This window comes from Gossypium hirsutum, chromosome A02 (genome assembly GCF_007990345.1).
Source record: "Gossypium hirsutum isolate 1008001.06 chromosome A02, Gossypium_hirsutum_v2.1, whole genome shotgun sequence".
Lineage (NCBI taxonomy): Eukaryota > Viridiplantae > Streptophyta > Magnoliopsida > Malvales > Malvaceae > Gossypium > Gossypium hirsutum.
In genome coordinates this window covers 100780702-100799565 of record NC_053425.1, presented here as the reverse complement: position 1 = coordinate 100799565, position 18864 = coordinate 100780702, and the positions used below count along the sequence as shown (strand labels likewise).

The 18864-nt window shown below is 27.9% G+C and overlaps 1 protein-coding gene and 1 long non-coding RNA gene across 3 annotated transcripts; one reads left to right on the top strand and one right to left on the bottom strand.

Annotated features, from left to right (window-relative positions):
* Positions 1 to 368: 368 nt before the first annotated feature.
* On the top strand, positions 369 to 2291 carry LOC107924985 (uncharacterized). The gene is made up of 5 exons (XR_001691894.2): positions 369 to 901; positions 1126 to 1511; positions 1607 to 1823; positions 1904 to 1976; positions 2089 to 2291. It is a non-coding gene; the product is annotated as an uncharacterized lncRNA (long non-coding RNA).
* Positions 2292 to 5276: 2985 nt separating this feature from the next.
* On the bottom strand, positions 5277 to 9634 carry LOC107924991 (WAT1-related protein At5g64700). 2 transcript variants are annotated; one of them, XM_016855575.2, is made up of 7 exons: positions 9402 to 9634; positions 9244 to 9306; positions 9031 to 9147; positions 6164 to 6419; positions 5915 to 6073; positions 5665 to 5820; positions 5277 to 5568 (listed from the first exon to the last, which is right to left on the bottom strand). In XM_016855575.2, the coding sequence occupies exons 1-7, from the start codon at positions 9572 to 9574 to the stop codon at positions 5428 to 5430; spliced, it is 1065 nt and encodes a 354-aa protein (XP_016711064.1). In that variant the 5' UTR covers positions 9575 to 9634; the 3' UTR covers positions 5277 to 5427. The 2 variants fall into 2 exon arrangements, with proteins under 2 accessions (XP_016711064.1, XP_016711057.1); XM_016855568.2 differs by having other exon boundaries at positions 5669 to 5820.
* Between the last annotated feature and the right edge of the window lie 9230 nt (positions 9635 to 18864).

The following is an 18864-nucleotide window of genomic DNA, read 5'->3' as shown; positions in this document are numbered from 1 at the left end:
GACATTTTGTTGGTGCACGTTGAATGATATTTTGATTAAAAAATGGGAAACTACATTTCAATCTCTATTCTCTAAGATTCAATATTCAAATTATATATTATCATGTAATGTTTTAATCAAAAAGTTAATAATATTAACTATTTGGATTAATTAATAATATTATAAAAATATATAGACTAAATGATATTAAAAATTAAAGTATATGCAAAACAATCTGAAATTTAAATATATTAGAGAGACCAAATTAAAATTTAACCATTTTAGTAAATAATAATAATAATAATAATAATAATAATAAAAGAGAAAAAAAAAGAAAAAATTATTGGGCTGCATATTTAGTGGCGTTTTTTAAAAACGCCGCAAAAGATATGAATTACCGTTGTTTTCATAAAAAACGCCACAAACATCTCTTAATAGATTGAAAAGAGCGTCGTTTTTTGGAGCCCCAAATTCCCTTTACTTTCCCCAATTCAGATTACCCCCGAACGTCTGGTTCCCCAAACCTTGAATCTCTAAATCCCCTAAAATTTCCCCCAATTCGATATCCTCAAATCGGTTTCCCAAAATCCCCAAATCAAAATACCTTTGATTTTTGCCGAAGTCCTTTTGATTCTCTTTTTTTTTTTTTCATTTTCATTTTCATTTATCATTGAAAGAAAATAAAAGAGGAAAAAAAACGTTCTGATAAACTTGAAGAAGAGATGGCAAAATCGTTGAAGCCAGCGTCCTCCGATGAAGAACTGTACAATGCTTCGAGTTCATCGAAGAGGAGCGAATGAAAGCTCATCTCAACAGCGAAGAAGACGATGAGGAAGAGATTGAAGCTGTTGCTCGTTCCGCCGACGCCTCCGACAAAGATGATGACGTCATCCCTGAAGAAAACGCCGATGATGCTGATGATGTAATTTTACGATTCTGACACTCTTTTATCTTTTTCCTTTTACTTTGGTTTTGAATTTTTACGATTTTGGCTTTCGGACTTAGCTATTTGTTTTTAGGGTTTGCTGTTGATCATAAAAAATTATTTCTAAGCTTTTAGTTTTCATGTTTTAGTATATATTTTGCTTCTAGGGTTTTAGTAAGTTGCTGGAAAGCTTAATTTGCACTTTATTGTTTATTGTTTAGGATGAGTGTAATGGGGCTGATCCAGAAATTAGTAAGCGAGAGAAGGACAGGCTCAAAGAAATGCAGAAACTAAAACAGCAGAAGATTCAAGAAATAATGGATACTCAAAATGCTGCCAGTGACGCTGAGTATTCTGGGGAAAATTTTTTATTCTGTTCACCTTAAGTGTAATTTATGGTTTGCTAATGTTTGGTTGAATGACAGAATAATAAGGGAAAGGAGTGGTTGAAGTATCTTTTGCAACAGTCAGAGTTGTTTGCTCATTTTGCTCAAGGTGACCCAAATTCAATTCTTTTCATGTAAGGTGTAGGTGCACGTTGTCCCTGCTCACATGTTTAGGAAAGTCATTAGTATCACCAAATCCCATTGCAAACTGGGGCTTACTGGTACTCTATTATTTTTTGCTTTGATGCATCTCTAGCTCTCAGCTACCTCTTACATATGAATATTTAAAATAAAATATCTAAATCCTTTTTTGTAGCCACACTTGTGAGAGAGGATGAAAGAATTACAGATTTGAACTTCTTTATTGGTCCCAAATTGTATTAAGCAAATTGGCTGGATCTAGTAAAAGGAGGGTTCATAGCAAATGTTCAGTGCGCTGAAGTCTGGATAAGATAATTGTCTTTGCTGACAATCTTTTTGCACTGGTTGAGTATGCTGAAGCTATGCAAGCCTATGATCTATGGTGCTACCAGGTTATTTGTGAACATCAATTGCTCTGTCCTTTTTGTATTGTTTTTATATTGCTGGGTCAATCTTCCCTTGTAATGTGCAGCCATCTTGAGAGGACTAAAATTCTCCAGGCATTCAAGGCTAGTCATGATGTGAATACTATTTTCCTCTCAAAGGTATTCATCAGCAGATTATGTTTTCTTTGAATATAGAAGATTAGTTAATAGAAAATGCTATCCTTTCATGCTTCCACCTCTCTTACTGGGGTATTTGGTTACCTGTAACTAGGAGAAATATACCAAAGGTGAAACAAGGAAAGCTCTTCACTGGCATAACTAGATAATGCCGTTGTGCAACTCGTAGAACGACAGTCTTTATATGTGACATGAATATATTTTTTGGTTAAATCTTTTCAATTTCTAACTTCATATGATCTTCCAGTGATGTAAATTAAAAATAATTTGTAATTGATATTTTTATTTTTATTTTCATATTTTTATGTTACCTTTAAATTTAAAAATTAAAAAAACACAACCTGAATAAATTTAGAAAAAGAAACTATATACTTAAATCTAAATATTAAAATCTTGAAGTTTTTTATTTTAGCTAAAATTTTATTAGCTTTTTATATAATTTTTACAGTTTCTTTTTTTGTATAAAGTTTGGTCTTCTAAAAATCTTTCCTGTCTCAAACTCAACAAGTAGTCAATAAGCACTAAAACTGATTTTTCACAGTTTTCTTCTTCTATTTCAGGTATGTTAAGCTTCTCTTTTACCCTTTTTTTTTATTTTCTGTAATCTTTTGCTACTTTGGGTCTCCTGTAATATAAATTTCTTCCTTTTCTTTCTTTTTTGCCGCATTTTCAACAGCTACGTACCATGGTTTTCAACAAGTTTGTCTTACTCTTTCATAATCTACTTGCATAATGTAATTTATATCTTTTAGTTTGCCTGTCCTGATATCTTGATTTAACTTGTGCACTTAATAGCATTGGATATCGATATTTTATTTGAAAGGGCCGACTAAAATTATATATTTTTCTATTTTTATTTCTGGTATTTCTTCAAAATTGTATATATAAAAGAAATATGCAAACAATATATCAATTAAAAAATAAAAATCTTATGAAATGCATTAGTTTTACCTATTCATAAATTTCAAATCTGTTATCAATTTATTCTTCATTATGAAATCTTAATAAGCAAAAGTATCTAGTTTTAAGTTTTGTAAAAAGAAAAGTTTTTCATAAGCGGTTAAGATAAGCTGATTTATCTAGCACTAAACAGATTCAAGAGATTGGATATGTACTTGGCTGTAATGGAGTTCCTCGAACTTCCAAACCAGTAACATTTCTGAATTTGTGATCATTAACTCCATAGTAGAGCCTTTAATTTCATATCCGTATCCTCATGTGTCCTATACTTGCACGTTGAAGTGCTTTTGCATTTGGAATATCTTATATTTTACATGGGAATGGATATTCAAATCTTATATTTTACATGGTTATGATTTAAGTCCTTATTTCATTTAAGTAAATTCATTATAATATCTTATTTTATTGATATCTTTATATTTAATCTAATTTTTATTATTTATTTTAGTTTTGATTCTAAATTTTTATTTTTATTTTAATATTTAAGATAAGTTGAGGTCTAACTTTTGGATTTTAATTGTGTTATTAATTTATTATTTTAAATGTTAAATTTAAATTCATTAATTTTTGTATTTAGTTTTAAAGTTAAAATTTTAATAGAAAATTTAATAGAAAATTTTTATATTTATATCATGGATATTGTTCTTCTCAATATTTTGATAATGAATTTTAAATTTTTTATATTTATCATGACCTTTATAATATTTTATAATTTTTTTTAAAATTTAATGACCTTAGCGGCATTCGACCTTTAGCGGCGTTTTTAAATAAATGTTGCAAAATTTAGTGTCGTTTTTTGCGGCGCTTGTAAAAACGTCGGTAAAAGTCAATTTTGCTGTAAATTGTACCCAATTGGACGCACTTTTACACACACTCTCTCTAAAATCAACTTATTTCTCTAATTAAAAAAAAAACCTAAAAGGCCAACTAAAAAATTTGGCATGACTAATTTAGTCTAGCTACTTACTACTTTCAGTAATTATTATATTGATAAAATATAATTACTATTTTCCAAAACAAAATTTTTTAAAAGGTTTAAATTTATTTTTTAAATATAATCAATAATTACACTTACGGTAACAAATGGTAAATTCTTAGATTAACAATGAGTCACTACAAACAGAAAATTGATGTTTAGGTCATTGATCTATCCCATTTTTTTTAATATTGTGGACATCACTCGTTTGCTTAACAACCGTGATTCTTAAACTTAAGGCTAATTTAGATTCTGTTGTAATTACGGTGAAGTAGAATTTCAAATATTTTGAAGAAAAAAATTCTCGAAATGGAGATCTAAAATTATTTTTTATTTATTACAGCAAGTAAATAATTTATTTTCTTTATTTATCTAATTTTATTTTTATTATTTTACTTTAATTTTTATGTTCAATTATTTGTTTAAATAATATCTATAATAAATAAATAATTAAAATAGATACATATTAATATGTTAAGATATATATATTATTATCACATTAATATTTTTAATTATAATTTTCATTCTCGTTTTGCTATTGAAATTATAAAACTTATTTGTTACTAAAAATTCTATCTTGTATGCGTGTGAAAACCACAAATTTAAAATATAAATATGTGTTTTAAAATAACATATAATAAATAATAAAATATATGGTTTGAAACTAATTAATAATATATATAATTGATAGAGATAATAAAATGTGCATAGTAAAATTAAAGATTTTATTAATGTAATAGGCATGGGTTCAATTTTTTTTATATGTATACTTTTATTAATTTTTTAATTGAAAAGACTAGAATATACTCAAATAATATTACTTATTTTAGTTATGGAAGATCATTTTTATAATTTTCTAATCAAATTCAGACACTAACTTAAATAAGAATTTTATTAATAATATAAAGATTCAATTCCCAACTAAATCAGGTTTTTTTTAACCCAATTTGACTTTCTTTTAACCCAAACATTATAGGTTGAAGCCCTAAGTTTTGACTTTGGATTCATATCATGTTTCTAATTTTACAGATAGTTTGATGAACTTATTTGCTATGGTCATTGAATTTAGGTCTAATTAGCAGCTTCAGTAGAAGAACCAAGAAAGGTCAAATCAATTTTCTATCCATTCATCTCAATGTCTTATGAGAATACAAATTCTTTTTCTCTTTCTGTATATATATGAAAATAAGTTTAGTTTTCATTTCACATTTATATTTGATGCATTAACATCATATAAATTTATACACAAAAAGTAAATCAAAAGATGGTACCTATTAAAAATATAACAATTTATAGTATTATTAATATATGATAATATGATAGTGTATGAACTTAAACATTATCAATACATCAAATACAAACTTTAACTTAAATTAACACTGGCGAATATATGTACAACAGATTCATGCTAAAAATTGCTCAAATTTAACCTTGACAATCACATCAAAAAAAAAAAGTAGGGTTTCCCTCCTAATATTAGCAATAAGGATAGAGTTCTTAGGATGCCACAACCGGTAGCTCAGTGCATTCTTTGTCCACAGCAGCTGATGAACAATTTTGATTCAGCAGTTTCTGCTCTCTGGTTTTGCCCCACAGCACACTGTATAGCCCACAAATCAACAAAGCCCCCCTACCACACTGGACAAACCATAACAAAACTTGAGGTTAGACAATATGAAAATCCCAAGGTTAAGATGGTTTTTTAAACTTAATAACCAAAAGTAAATCAATAACCCACCTTCCTAAACTGATAAACTGGCATAAGAAAAATGCAGAACACAACACTGTGAAGATGAGATTCAATGGTGTTGACATGGCCAAGAGCACTGGTCCCTTCTTTTCAATAACCCATGCTTGTAGGTAATATGTCACGCCTGTTACCACAATTCCCTGCCAATAATAATATTACCATCAATACACGTAATACGCACATTTTTACGTGTAATAATATGAAAAAGAGTAGGGGTCCGTATTAGATATTTACACAGTAAGCTACAGAAACGAGTCGAACGTTCCAGCCGAGTCGCCATTCATAAGGATCTCTTACCAAAGCAATAGCGATAGCAAATGACTGAATTGTGCTTAAGAAGCACTGAAGAGCTGTAAAGAGAAGCTTCGAAGGGTAGGTCTTCAAAACCGGACCCTGGTAAATGTTTCAAACCAAATTAGCTTGTTTATTTTCAATTGTGGTAATGTAAAAGTAAAGATTTTTATTGTAGGGCACAATCTGAACCTGCAGGACGAGCCATAAGCCCCAAAGGATGTTGGAAAGCAACATGAGGAAAGAACCTTTAATCCAAGTGAGACCAGAGGAAGTTGGGGTAGTAGCAAATGTTTGGTCATGGTGGTGCTGAAAGAGGTGATGGAGGCAAAAAAGTTTGAAATGGGGACCCTTGAAAAAGGCAAGGGTGAGTGCACCAGCCAAGCAACTTAATATGCCCATAAGTTTTGCTATCCCTGCACTTGTCTTTAGTCTCAACGTTTCCACCCTGCCATGCAATAAATATTGTACTTAAATAAAATATTAACATTATACATAAAATTGCTTGTGGAAAAAGAAGAAGAAGAAGAAGATTATACATGTTAGGGTTCAAACTCCAAACGTAAAACACATCACTTCAATGATTGTGTAAATAAACTAGACTAAGTGCCTAAAGTTTGAAGACACCCAGTTTTTGACATTATGTTATAGCAACCATGATCTTCATTATAGCCATATGTTATTTAACACAACAAATAAATGGTGAAATAATGGACAGTTCAGGTTCTGCCATAAGCAAAATTGTATTTGCATGGAGACCATAAATTCAGTTGTTTGATTCTATTGAAAATCTGATACTCATAATTCACAAGAAAATATCAACGAAAAAGACCAATATATATTGTATAAGGCTTTTATGTGAAGAGAGTTAAAATGACAAAATTGATAAATGAAGGAGCAAGTATATATCTATATATATGAGCACGTGTTGGGAAATGTTTCTGAATTTAATACATAGTGGCTTTTTCCTTTGACGGCTACATCACCATGGGACCCTATGTTCCTGTTTTCGATTTTGATTGAAAGCCATATTCATTAACTGGCCCCCAAAAACCAAACAAATTGCATCTAAGGACATTTTTTTGAATATTTTTTGCAGATAGCAGCTTGATACAGAAAAAGAAAAAGGTGAAAACTGTCGAATATCAGTTTTTAATTTTTTATTTTTTATGTTGGGAAATTAATTTTATCTCAACTCTTGTATATCTACCATTGAATCAAATAAGTAGACAGTGACGGCCAAAATACAAAATGTGCCACTATAAGCAAAAATTTAAAACTAAAGAAAAACAACTTACCAATGATTTGTTTGTTTGCTTGCGTCAAAGTATTTACAGCAACAATGCTCATTTTATTTTTTTAATTTTTAAGCGTTGGTGTTTGATATTCAAACATCATTCTCTTCTTGAGAATGTAATGTGCATTATCACTATATTTAATATTTATTATTAATATTTTATGATACCACAATAATAATAAATAAATAATTTAAAAACCCTAATAATAAATATGCCGCTTTATGATTTTTAATTTGATAACGCAACTATTGCATTATACTAATATTTTTTACTTAGGGTGGTATTACGTGATTAAAGATAACTTCAGAAGCTAAATTAAGAATTCAATCATTGTTGCATTTTCCCTTTTAATAATATTTTTATTTTATAATAAAATTGGTGTCAGACTTAAACATAAATCTTATATTAAATTCCTATGATTAAAGGGATTTCTTTTTCAGGGCCATAAAAAGGATAGAAAATCAAGCGACTAGCACTACTAATAAAATATTCTCTAACCTTTGTATTTCTTCATGGGAGTAATAAAAAGGGAGATTTGCCCCTAACACATTTTCTCACTTTTTCTTTTAATCATTATAAACTTAATCCTATCATTAAATTTGTAAAACACTACTATTTCCTGATAAATTGCAACAACATCCTTCCCCATGAAGCAACCTTGTAGTAATTTTTAATGAATCAGATTCAATGGGTAAATTATATATTTTTTTCTATTTTAGATGGCTCATTTATATTTCATAGTGTCCTTAATTTCTAATTTTGTTTAGTTTTAACATAATTAATTTAAAAAGAAACACATTTATTACCATTCGATACCCATGATCTTTAAATACCATCAACCACGGAAGCTACACCTACACATATGGATGAATTAGAAAACTGAGTTGAACGCCAATGGAAGAAAAAACTGAGTTGAACGCCAATGGAAGAATTTTATGAAATAAATAAAAACTGGGTTTAACTCAAACCATACATTCATATGTGTAGTTTCCAAGGCGATTAGTACAAGGCTTTTGGCACCAATATTTCATCCAAATTTACCAAGGTGATACAAATGGAAGGGAAAGTATTATAAAAGAGAGAACCAAATAGTTGAGAAATCCAATTTCAATGCTTATACTTTTAATCTTTTTTCAATAAATTCTAGAAAAATTCAATGTTTTTGTATTTTTTTTCAAAATTCTAATTATCTATTTTTAAATAAATTAATTAAATTTAAATTAATTTTGAGAGAATATTAGATATAAATGAATGTATAATAATACTTTTATATTCTTCGAAAATGAATGAAGTGAAACATTTTTATTGATACCTAAAAATTAAAATTATAGGTTATTGATAGAAATTATGTTTGTGGTCTAATGAACCAGTCACATTTTATTCAAACTCTTCTGCAAATTTGGCAGCAAAGATCTGAAACTTTGTAGCATCTAAAAGCCTTGAAATATATTTCCATGTCTCATGCTAACATCGTTTCCTTTAAAAAGTTGCAACTAGCCAATTCCTCTTTTACTAAAAGACCTTCTACTCAATGGGTGTTTCCTGTTAATTAAACAATGAAAGTCCTAATCTCTAAGAAGACATTGTGAAGTAGCTAATTTACAAAGTCTAAAATTTAAACGTAAAATACAACTCTAAGATGAATTTCATGACTAAAAATGTTCATGTCACATTAACTCAGAAACCCAACCTAAATGAGAAGAAAAAAAAATAGATATATACATATAAAATTGGAAAGATATTAAGTAGGGATAATTTTACCCGAGTAACACAGCCAAGAAAAAGGTGATGACAGGCAGACAATTTGTTGTAGCAGCAGCTAAAGTTGCAGAGGTATAAACAAGGGCTATACCATTGATATCCAAGCTTAAAGTTATCCTGAAATCCAAAATTTCTCAATAGTTTATATGATTTCTTCCACTGTAATAGCTGCGCAATCTTAATTCACCAAGTGTTTCTAAATGTTTGACTTACCCGAATAAAGACAGCAAAAATATCTCGCTGAACGTCACGAATGATAGTGGGGGCGCTGTTTTCCTTTAGATTCCAAAGCAAACAAAATTTAATAACATGATTCTATTTATATTGTCTACAAGATTGGCATAAAAACCAGGGCAGAAGCTTAAAATTACCATTCAAGAAACAAGGCAAGAGGGATCAAGACAACGGTAGCAGCAGCCTGCCTGTAGAAAACGAAGACGAAATTGTTCATGCCACCATCGAAAGCTGCTTTGGACACCAAGAACATGCCCGCATATATAGATTGAATGAGAATAATAGCAAGATAGGGCTTTTTGTTATCCATTCTTTGTTTTGTTTTTTTTTTTTTTGGGGGGGGGGGTAAAGATGTGTATTGCAGTTTGAAAGTGCAACACTGGAGGAGGGAGGATTTATATAATGGTAAGTTGGAGTGTGGAGATGGGACAGTAGAGGGATTGGCCATTGAAAATAACATGCTTTTTCTTTTCTATTGGGACGTGTGTGGTGAAGATGAAAGGGCCCCTTTTTTGAGGCCGAAGGGACCCCTTCATTATTAATGAAAAATTGATATTAGGATTGGCTTCTTTGACACTTGACATGTCATCAATAGGGTTACAACCTTTTCTTTTTCTTTTTTATTCAAATTTAATCCGTTCAATTATTTTAAGATTAGATGGCACTTAAACAGGATTTGATACAATTTAATACTTGAATTTTTTCCTAATTTAGTATCTAAATTTTTTTCTTAATTTAGTACTTAAATTTGGTATTTTTTTTAATTTAGTACTTAACTCATTTTTAAGTTTAATTTGGTACATTATAAATTTGTCAAATGTTATACAAAATACTCTCAAACACTAATGCTGTTAGTTTTTTTTAATGATCGACACGTGATAGATAGCATGGAATTTAATGGTGGAAATGATTTCATTTATTTAGAGTTTCTTATGTTTCACTAAACAATATGCTCAAATTTTACTCTTCATTGGGGCTAAGATTATTTTGATTATTAGTGGAAGGAATGATTCAAGAGGGTTTGCATGTATAAAGCATAGTCCGGTCTTTACAAAGCCTTCAATTTAATAAAAACATAGTTAATATTAGAGGGAATTCATGCTAAAAAAGTATGCATTGAATTATGCTTAATGAATTAATATTGAATAAGAAAATAAGAGTTTTAAAAGGAATTTAGTATTTTAAATTAGGGTAAACTACTAAAATTGTCACTTTTGTTTACCTCAGGTTATATTTTAGTCACTTATGTTTGAAATGTTATATTTTAGTCACTTACGTTATCGTCTTGTAACATTTTAGTCACTGAACCGTCAATTGTCATTAATAGTGTAACAGTAAGCTGACGTGACACGTTAAATCATTATTTCAAATAAAAATTTTAGGTTAAATTCTAAAATTGGTCCCTATAGTTTTTCATTTTGAGCAATTTAATTTTTTTCTTTTATGTTCTTTTAACTTTATTTTTTTAATTTTTCATGCTTTTCCGCTTCTCCCTCTATTTTCCTCCCTTCTTCGTTTCTTTGAACGTATTTTTTCTATGTTTTTCATTTGTTAAAATTAGCCCATAAGCTCTCCTCACTCGAAAAAAATTAAATTGATCAGAAAATTAAAAGTATAGGGACTAGTTTTAACAAATGGAAAACATAGAAAAACTATGTTAAAAGAAATGGAGAAAGGGGAAAATAGAGGGAGAAGCAGAAGAGAATGAAAAAAAAATGAAAAAAAAGGAAATTTTAAAAAAATAAAAGAAAAAAGTTAAATTGCTTAGAACAAAAAAAAATATGGGGACCAATTGTATAAATTAACCTAAAATTTTTGTTTGAGTTGATGATGTAACGTGCCATGTTAGCTTACCGTTATACTATTAACAACAGTTAATGGCTCAGTGACTAAAATGTTACAACGCGATAACGTAAGTGATTAAAATATAACATTTCAAATATAAGTGATTAAAATGTAACCTGAGGTAAAAAAATTTGACTATTTTAGTAGTGTACGCTTTAAATTAATAAATTAAACTGAAAGTAAACATTTAAAATACAGAAAAGAAATTCCATGACATGTATCACATGTTGGTCATACATTAATTATTTTTGCTACCTCACAAAAAAAATAGTGTTAGTATATTAAAGTAATTTGTATAATGTTTGTCAAGTTCAGATATCAAATGTTATATTTAGCCTTTTAAAAGTATTAAAAAAAATAATTATATCAATACAAGATTTATAAAAATTAAAATTTACTTAAATTAAAATGGTAAAGTTAAGAGATTGTTTATTTGGCGCTTTAGGTTTAAATCTCATTATAAGTATGTATTTTCCTTAAATTTTATAAAAAAATATATTTAAATTAATATTTATTACTTTATTAAAATAAAGGTCTTTTGATAATTTAACAATTGAGTTGAAAATCAGTATTATATGACACAACTCAATCTATCTTTATATATTTTATAATTAAATAAATTTATTATTAAATGAATAATAATTCGAAACAAATCATAAATGTGAAATTAGTGCCCTCGAAACTCCAAGGTAAACACTTTGTACCAAAAAAGGAAGTCCAAAGGAACACTGCAATTGGTGACCTTGAAACTCCATTGGATTCAATAATTCCAACTTTAGATATCTATTTGATATCTAATTTGATTTTTCGGTAAAAACTAAAAGGAAAGTTTAAATGATTAGAAAGAAAGTTATTTTAGTGCATCTTTCATAATTGAATATATTGTATTAGTGTAGATTAAAGAGATTGTGCGGACTAATGTAAAAGAAAAACCAATCAATAGAATTGATCTTATTAATGTTTTTACTTTGTGCTTCTTAAGGTATTATTGGTTAATTAGTTTGTATATTTTAACATTATTGTACAGTGTTTTTTTTTGTTTTTTTAACAGTCTAACTGCTTTCTTGATTTAATGAATTTCATCATTCATTAAAAAAAATTATACTAATATCTTAGTCTTTAATTGAGTTTATATCATGAGTTAACTAGGTATTAACTCAATTGAAAAATTATCAAAAATTCTTTTTTTCTTACAAAATAACAAATTTTATTATAATAATATTCTTTTTATATTTTATATAATAGAGAAAATTTTACCCGTAATGTAATTTAAAGTTAAGTCATCATAATTTTAAAAATCTCAACTTTACCATTTAAAATTTAGTCAAACACGTGTTTAAAATATTAATACTTGACCAAGCATGAAAGTGAGTTTTAAAGAGTGAACAAAAGAATGAGAGTACAAAAAAGAAAATGGTAATTAAGATCATGCCAAGTCCAAAAGGATAACTAATTCATTCTCACATGTAACACACCGACCAATAACTTAATCCATCCTTCAATCATCGCACGTGCAAATTGAGTTACCATTGAAACCTTGGATCTTTGCTACTTACTTTTTCTCCATACTATTTTATCATGAGGTGGAAATGCTATGTCTCTATTAATTTTAGAAGAGATAAGAGTAGGAAAAAAAAGTTTATCAATACTATTATTATTGAAAAATATGAAATGATTGACTTGTTTTTATATTTAGATAATCGGTAATTTATCCAATCAATGAAGATTATATCATTTTGGAAAACATGTTTGAAGGATTAGATTGAATCACATCTATCTTATCTCCTGGATAAATGAAGTTAGATTGGATTGAAATGTTGAAGACTTAACTGCCATCAATCCTTGTTTATCTTGTTTATTATTATATTCAACTAGTTTAGTTGTTGTTTAATAGAGATTGATATAGATCTTTATTATGTTAGCAACTCTAAAAAAAAAATTATTTAATTGAAAGACATGTATAGATTATTATACTGATTGTAAAGAGTAGGGGTATAAATAAACAGAACGTTCGATGAACTGTTCGTGAACTGTTTGTATAACGTTCGTTTATTAAGCTAAATAAACGAGTATAAACAAAATATTTATATTCGTTCAATAAACGAACGAACACAAGCAGAGGTGTGTTTGTTTCTTGTATGTTTACAGACAAGCTTGTTTATAAGCTCATTTATTTATTAATGATATTTTCTTATAAAAATTCAATTAGTATATATTAATAAAATTATCTTAAAACTCATTTATTATTCCATTAGTATATATTAATAAAATTATATTGGTTTGTATTTTTTTCATTTATAATATAATTATTAATATTTATATTTGACTATTTTATATCTAAACAATATATGCGTGTATGTATTTATTGTTTGTTTGTTTATTATTTATAAACATTGTTCATGAACATCTTCGTGAACATTAAACAAACAAACATGAACACATACATAATTTTAAATAAACTAACATGAACAAAAATTTGAAATTCTTAACGAACACAAACTGAACACGAACAAACTTAAAAATAAACAAACATGAACAAAGGTTTATTTGTTCAAACTCTGTTCAATTACAACCCTAGTAAAGAGCACTTAACCTTTTCATGTGAGGAACATTATTTATGAGAGTGCATTTAACTATAGAACCTTTTGAGTTGTGATTTTAAAAGCTAAGTTATACGGGTGAATTTAGTGGTGAGAATATTAATATTTTAGGATACAAAAATGGGGAAATTATCACTGGGGTGTGATAGATTAGATTCACTTCTAATAAATATTGAAGATAATGACTATTTCTTATTGAGTTAAACTCCATAGATACAGGAAAACTGAACTGTATAAACAATTTTTAGGGCACCTGATTTATTTTGCAATGCTTGAAGAATTGTCACTTGGCAACTTATTAAATATTATTATTTTTAAATAATTGTATTCATCAATTCTAGTAATAACAAAATCATGAATCTCAGTTATAGTTTTAGAGTGATTTCCTGGTCTTCCTACGATAAGTTGACTGCTGTTCCCACGCTATATTTATGTTGAATGTATAAAAAATAAAAAGTTGCACACTGAAAACAACAAAAGAAAAAAGTGAAATTCAACTATACAAAAAGAAATAGCACATGTTCAAAAAGAAAGTTAATCATTGACAACAAGTTACTTAAAAGTAAAAAAAAATTAATTAAGATATAATTAATTTGGTTAAATCCACGACTAGAACCGTCAAAGTTGACAATATTTCATATTTGCTATTAAATTAATACCTCATTTACATAAACACCAACACTTGTTTGTATTAAAAATTGAGTTCTAAGTTGGAGAATTTTGCATAATTAAGAAAAGAAAAATACCAAGGTTTGGTCATAATTGCAGCTATGCTAGCTTGTAACTTATCAAGTTGTTTATTATTTGTCCCTTTCGAATTGAATATAGGTGAATCTCATGCACCACTCTGATTGTTTCTCCTGTTCAACTCGCCGGACCAAAATTGAATGTTTCTTTTGGTGAACCAATAATTTAACTTTAAACTAAAATATCCTTTCCAAAAGAACACCACTTTAAACTTAAATTTAAACAAAATTTCAATATCTAAATTATTTAAGATGTTGAATGTAAAGCACGTTTTAATGCATGAACAAGCATTAAATTATTTAGTTAAAAAGTGGGATCCTAAAAAATCCCTAACTCTGGTCGGTACGGTAATCTGGAAATATTTGCTTTTAGTTGAAAGACTTGAAACCCTTTAATTTTTAAGATATGAAATCTTGAGATACATACATATGCTAAGTTTAAGGTTTATAGGATATGTAAAAGATAACACTATGCATGTTTCAAATACTTGCAATCAAAACATGCCGGAAAATCAACGGATTATTTCACTTGTGATGGAAAAATATAAATTGGCAATAAAGCTCACCCCAATTGCTTCATTAATTTATCTTATTATATACATATATATATATATATAAAACATATTGAAAATGTTCAAAAAGACTGTTTCATGATGCCTCTTCCATGTTTTTAAAAGGTGGCTGCTGCACTGCGATTTTAACAAATAATTCTGTTTTTTTTTTCAATTTCCTTTTCCGAAAGGCTCTGCTTTTTTATAATTTAAACTAGCAACAAATGGTATCTAATCTGAATAATCCATATATTTAATTCCTGCTTTCTTTTCTCATTTCTTTTGACCCTTGTTTAAATCCACCATCGCTGGCTTTAAAAAAGGGCCTACGCGTTTCTAAATTATTAACCTAAATTAAGGAATATAATATGCCACTTAAAAGCATGTATATCAAAAGAGGTTTTGATACTGTTAGCAGTATCTAAATTCGAATTCTATCATATGCAATTATTATGTATAAATTTTTAATTTCATCAAGAATAATTATATGAATAAGTTTTATCTATTTATATAAAAGTAAAATATATTCGATTATTATTTAAATCAAATTTAATAGAATCAAAATCGAGTTGATATTCCCGTAAAAGAAAAGCAAACCTTATAATAAATTATTATGCCCATTAATTTCTTAAGATCAGATCTCTTTTGGGGCAAGTTTTCACTACCAAGCAAAAGTTATGTTCTTCTTCTTTTCTCTTTGATGTTTTATTTTTTTTATTAGAAATGAAAATTTCTAGTTGAAATTCTAAAAATAATGTAAATGATTTGAGGTTATGTTCAAAGTGATGAAATTGAAAATGACAAGAGAGAAATTGTGAAAAATGATTCAAATATGGAACCTATGTAACACTTAAAAATGGAAACCAGTTCAAATCCAAATACTTTGAATTAAGCTTTGGGACGTGCATTTCCTCTTGCTTAATGTGACATTGGAATTATGACCAAAAAAGAAAAAGTGACAATATTGGTATGGTATCCGAATCAAAGCAACAATTAACGTATATCAACTCATTGGGTCAAACTTATCTGTGTGGCACTTATTTTCCCCAAAGAGAAAACATGCAAGAATCTTTTGAGAAAGAAACATGATATTCTTTAAAATTTTTGGATGGCCTACGATGAGTATCAGTCATTCTAATGAAGTATAAGCTACTTTTTTAATGCTAAAAGATGGTTGATTTTTGCAAGGTAGATACGAGCTCAAATATAAGATTAGTTATTGATATCAAGATTTTGTTTATATAACACAGAAACTTTCTATATCTATGTAGATTTACTTAGAGAGTTACTTTAATTAGGAACATTATTACTAAAGATAATCCAATATATTTTCTATATCTGTTGCCCAAAAGTTAATTCACTGTACTTCAACCTCACTCTAAACACGATCATTCTTATCCAGAAAGTTAATCCACTATAGTTCAACCTCACTCTAAACAAGACCACTCTTGCTCAACAAGTCTCATATACTCTAAACAACATCACTCTTGCCCAAAAAGTTAGCCCATTACACTTCAATTAAGATTTACTGTCATCCAAAAAGTTAATTCATTGTACTTCAACTTCATTCTAAACACGATCGCTTTTGCTCAAAAAGTCTCATATGCTCTAAACAGGATCACGCTTGTCAAGAAAGTTAATCCACTATAGTTCAACCTCACTCTAAACAAGATCACTCTCTCACTCTTGTACTCACTCCTACACTAAACTACATAAACTACTCTAAACAATATCACTCTCTTTAAAGCTTAGATGTAAACTATTTAAACTAAGAGCTAGTTTAGGAATACTTCTCAAAACTGCTTTTAGGACAAAAACATTCTTAAACAAACTGTTTTTTCAGAAAAAAAGTGTTTTTCTCAAGCCAAAAATTAGCCCAAAATCATTCTTTTAGAAGCTGAAAATTTTAGCTTCTCCCCCAATGTGTTTTTCATTCTTTCCCAAAAACACTTTTAAAAAACATTCCTAAACTAGGCCTAAATGGCTCACTTAAGTTTACTTTTACAATATATGCACCTAAAATAACAATTCCTAAATAAAAAAAATGAAGTGCTCTCTCAATCTCATCCCAAAAAGTAGAAAATATAATTCTTTAAATATGCAATATAATACTTTGTAAAAGAGCAAGTGTAATCTGAATGAATCTCTGAAATGTCACCTTAATTAAATCACTTATTATAGAATATAATAAAAGAGATCTTCTTGACTTTTAACTTATTATCTCTTTAAATAAGGCAAATAGATCAGACTACGATTTTTTGAAAACTTTCCTTACTTGATCCGAACTTTTCTCTAACTATAATTTCATGATTTGTTGCTTAAAATCTTTAAAAACATGTACTTAAGTCATCAAGATATGTTGATCAAACTTACCAACAAACAAAGCAATTCCAGTATACCTCAAGTTGCAATTGTTGCTATAGCTAAAAGATAAAAGTAGAACTAACAAACACTTTATATATAAATATACATTCTTTTGCACAAATGCCATCTCATATGAATTAAATAATGCCTTATGATTTAAAAGGTTTTAAAATAAGTTAAGATAACTTTATTTCCAAGAAATGCCATAATTTGATCAAAATTAAAATGTATGGAAGAAAGTACGTTGATTTCACCAAGTCCACACAGATTCACAAAGAAACAAAGTAGTAAGTGTACATTGCTTTCATAGAAAAACATATTTTTTGATGTTCACAAATCAACTTTAAACACTAAAGCAAGATGTTGATAACTCTTTCATTAAATAAATAAAAAAGAAAGAAGAGATGCTGATAACTCAAACTCTTGGCTCTATTCCAAACAAAGAGTTGTGTTTTTATTACTTTTCCCAAACAGCAAATTCAACCATACAGTTCCATTGTGGCGGGGCTTCTTCTACATTTTTTTTTCTTTTCATTTTATTATCAAATACTAATTTAGATGGGTATAATACTAACGACTGTATTTTATACCTTTTTAATTGAATTGATGTCATTATAATGGTATTTTTATTTTTTTATATTTTTCTATAAAATCAATAACAAATCACATTGACTTAAACTTAAGACATTATAATTTTTAGACTTCTTTTAAGGGATGATTTCATCTTTAGCGATTCAACCAAAACATTCTTACATAAATTTTTAATAAGTATACTTTCTTATTTCTTACTGTAGTGAAGGTACATAAAAACGAAACTACTAAAAAAAATTATATTATTAAGGTTATCTATACTATTAATAAAGTCCTTGAATGATTTGATGTCAAAAGTTAACCGGTTAAGAAAATTATGGAAATATTCTTCTGTAATTAAAATAAGCTATATTATTTGAGGGTACTCTAGTCTTTTATTTTAACAAAAATCATTAAAAATATGAATATGGAGGGATTTAAGGCCATGCCAATTGAATTAGTAAATATTTAAATTTATCACTCAACTAAGCTTCATTTTGTTGTTTTGTACATTTTTTTTATTTTAATATGCACAATTAATAATGTTGTTGATTGAGTTGGTGCCACAAGTTAACTCGATACCAATTCAAGATTGATGACAACACCATGATAAACAATTATACCCATTTGGTATTCTTGATCTAATGTATTTAAGTGTTTAAATTTTGTTTTAATTTAATCTAATTCTTCTATTTTAATATTGTTCATTTTTAATTTATTATTAATTAGTTTCAAACCATACGGTTTCATTATTTATTGTATGTTATTTTCAAACACAACTATGTATTCTAAATATATGATCTTGACATGCATACACATGTGATATAATTTCTAGTATTAATAATTTAAAATTTCATTTAAATGAAATTATTTTTTTATATTTATCCACACTTATAGTTTTACTCCCATTTCCACTTCATTTAT

Bases quoted from the DNA above. Each gene is read 5' to 3' on its own strand.
- LOC107924991 (XM_016855575.2), bottom strand. From the start codon at position 9,574: ATGGATAACAAAAAGCCCTATCTTGCTATTATTCTCATTCAATCTATA. The intron at 9,307-9,401 runs GTAATTTTAAGC...TGGAATCTAAAG, and splicing joins CTTGCCTTGTTTCTTGAATG to GAAAACAGCGCCCCCACTAT. The intron at 9,148-9,243 runs GTAAGTCAAACA...TTTGGATTTCAG, and splicing joins TTTTTGCTGTCTTTATTCGG to GATAACTTTAAGCTTGGATA.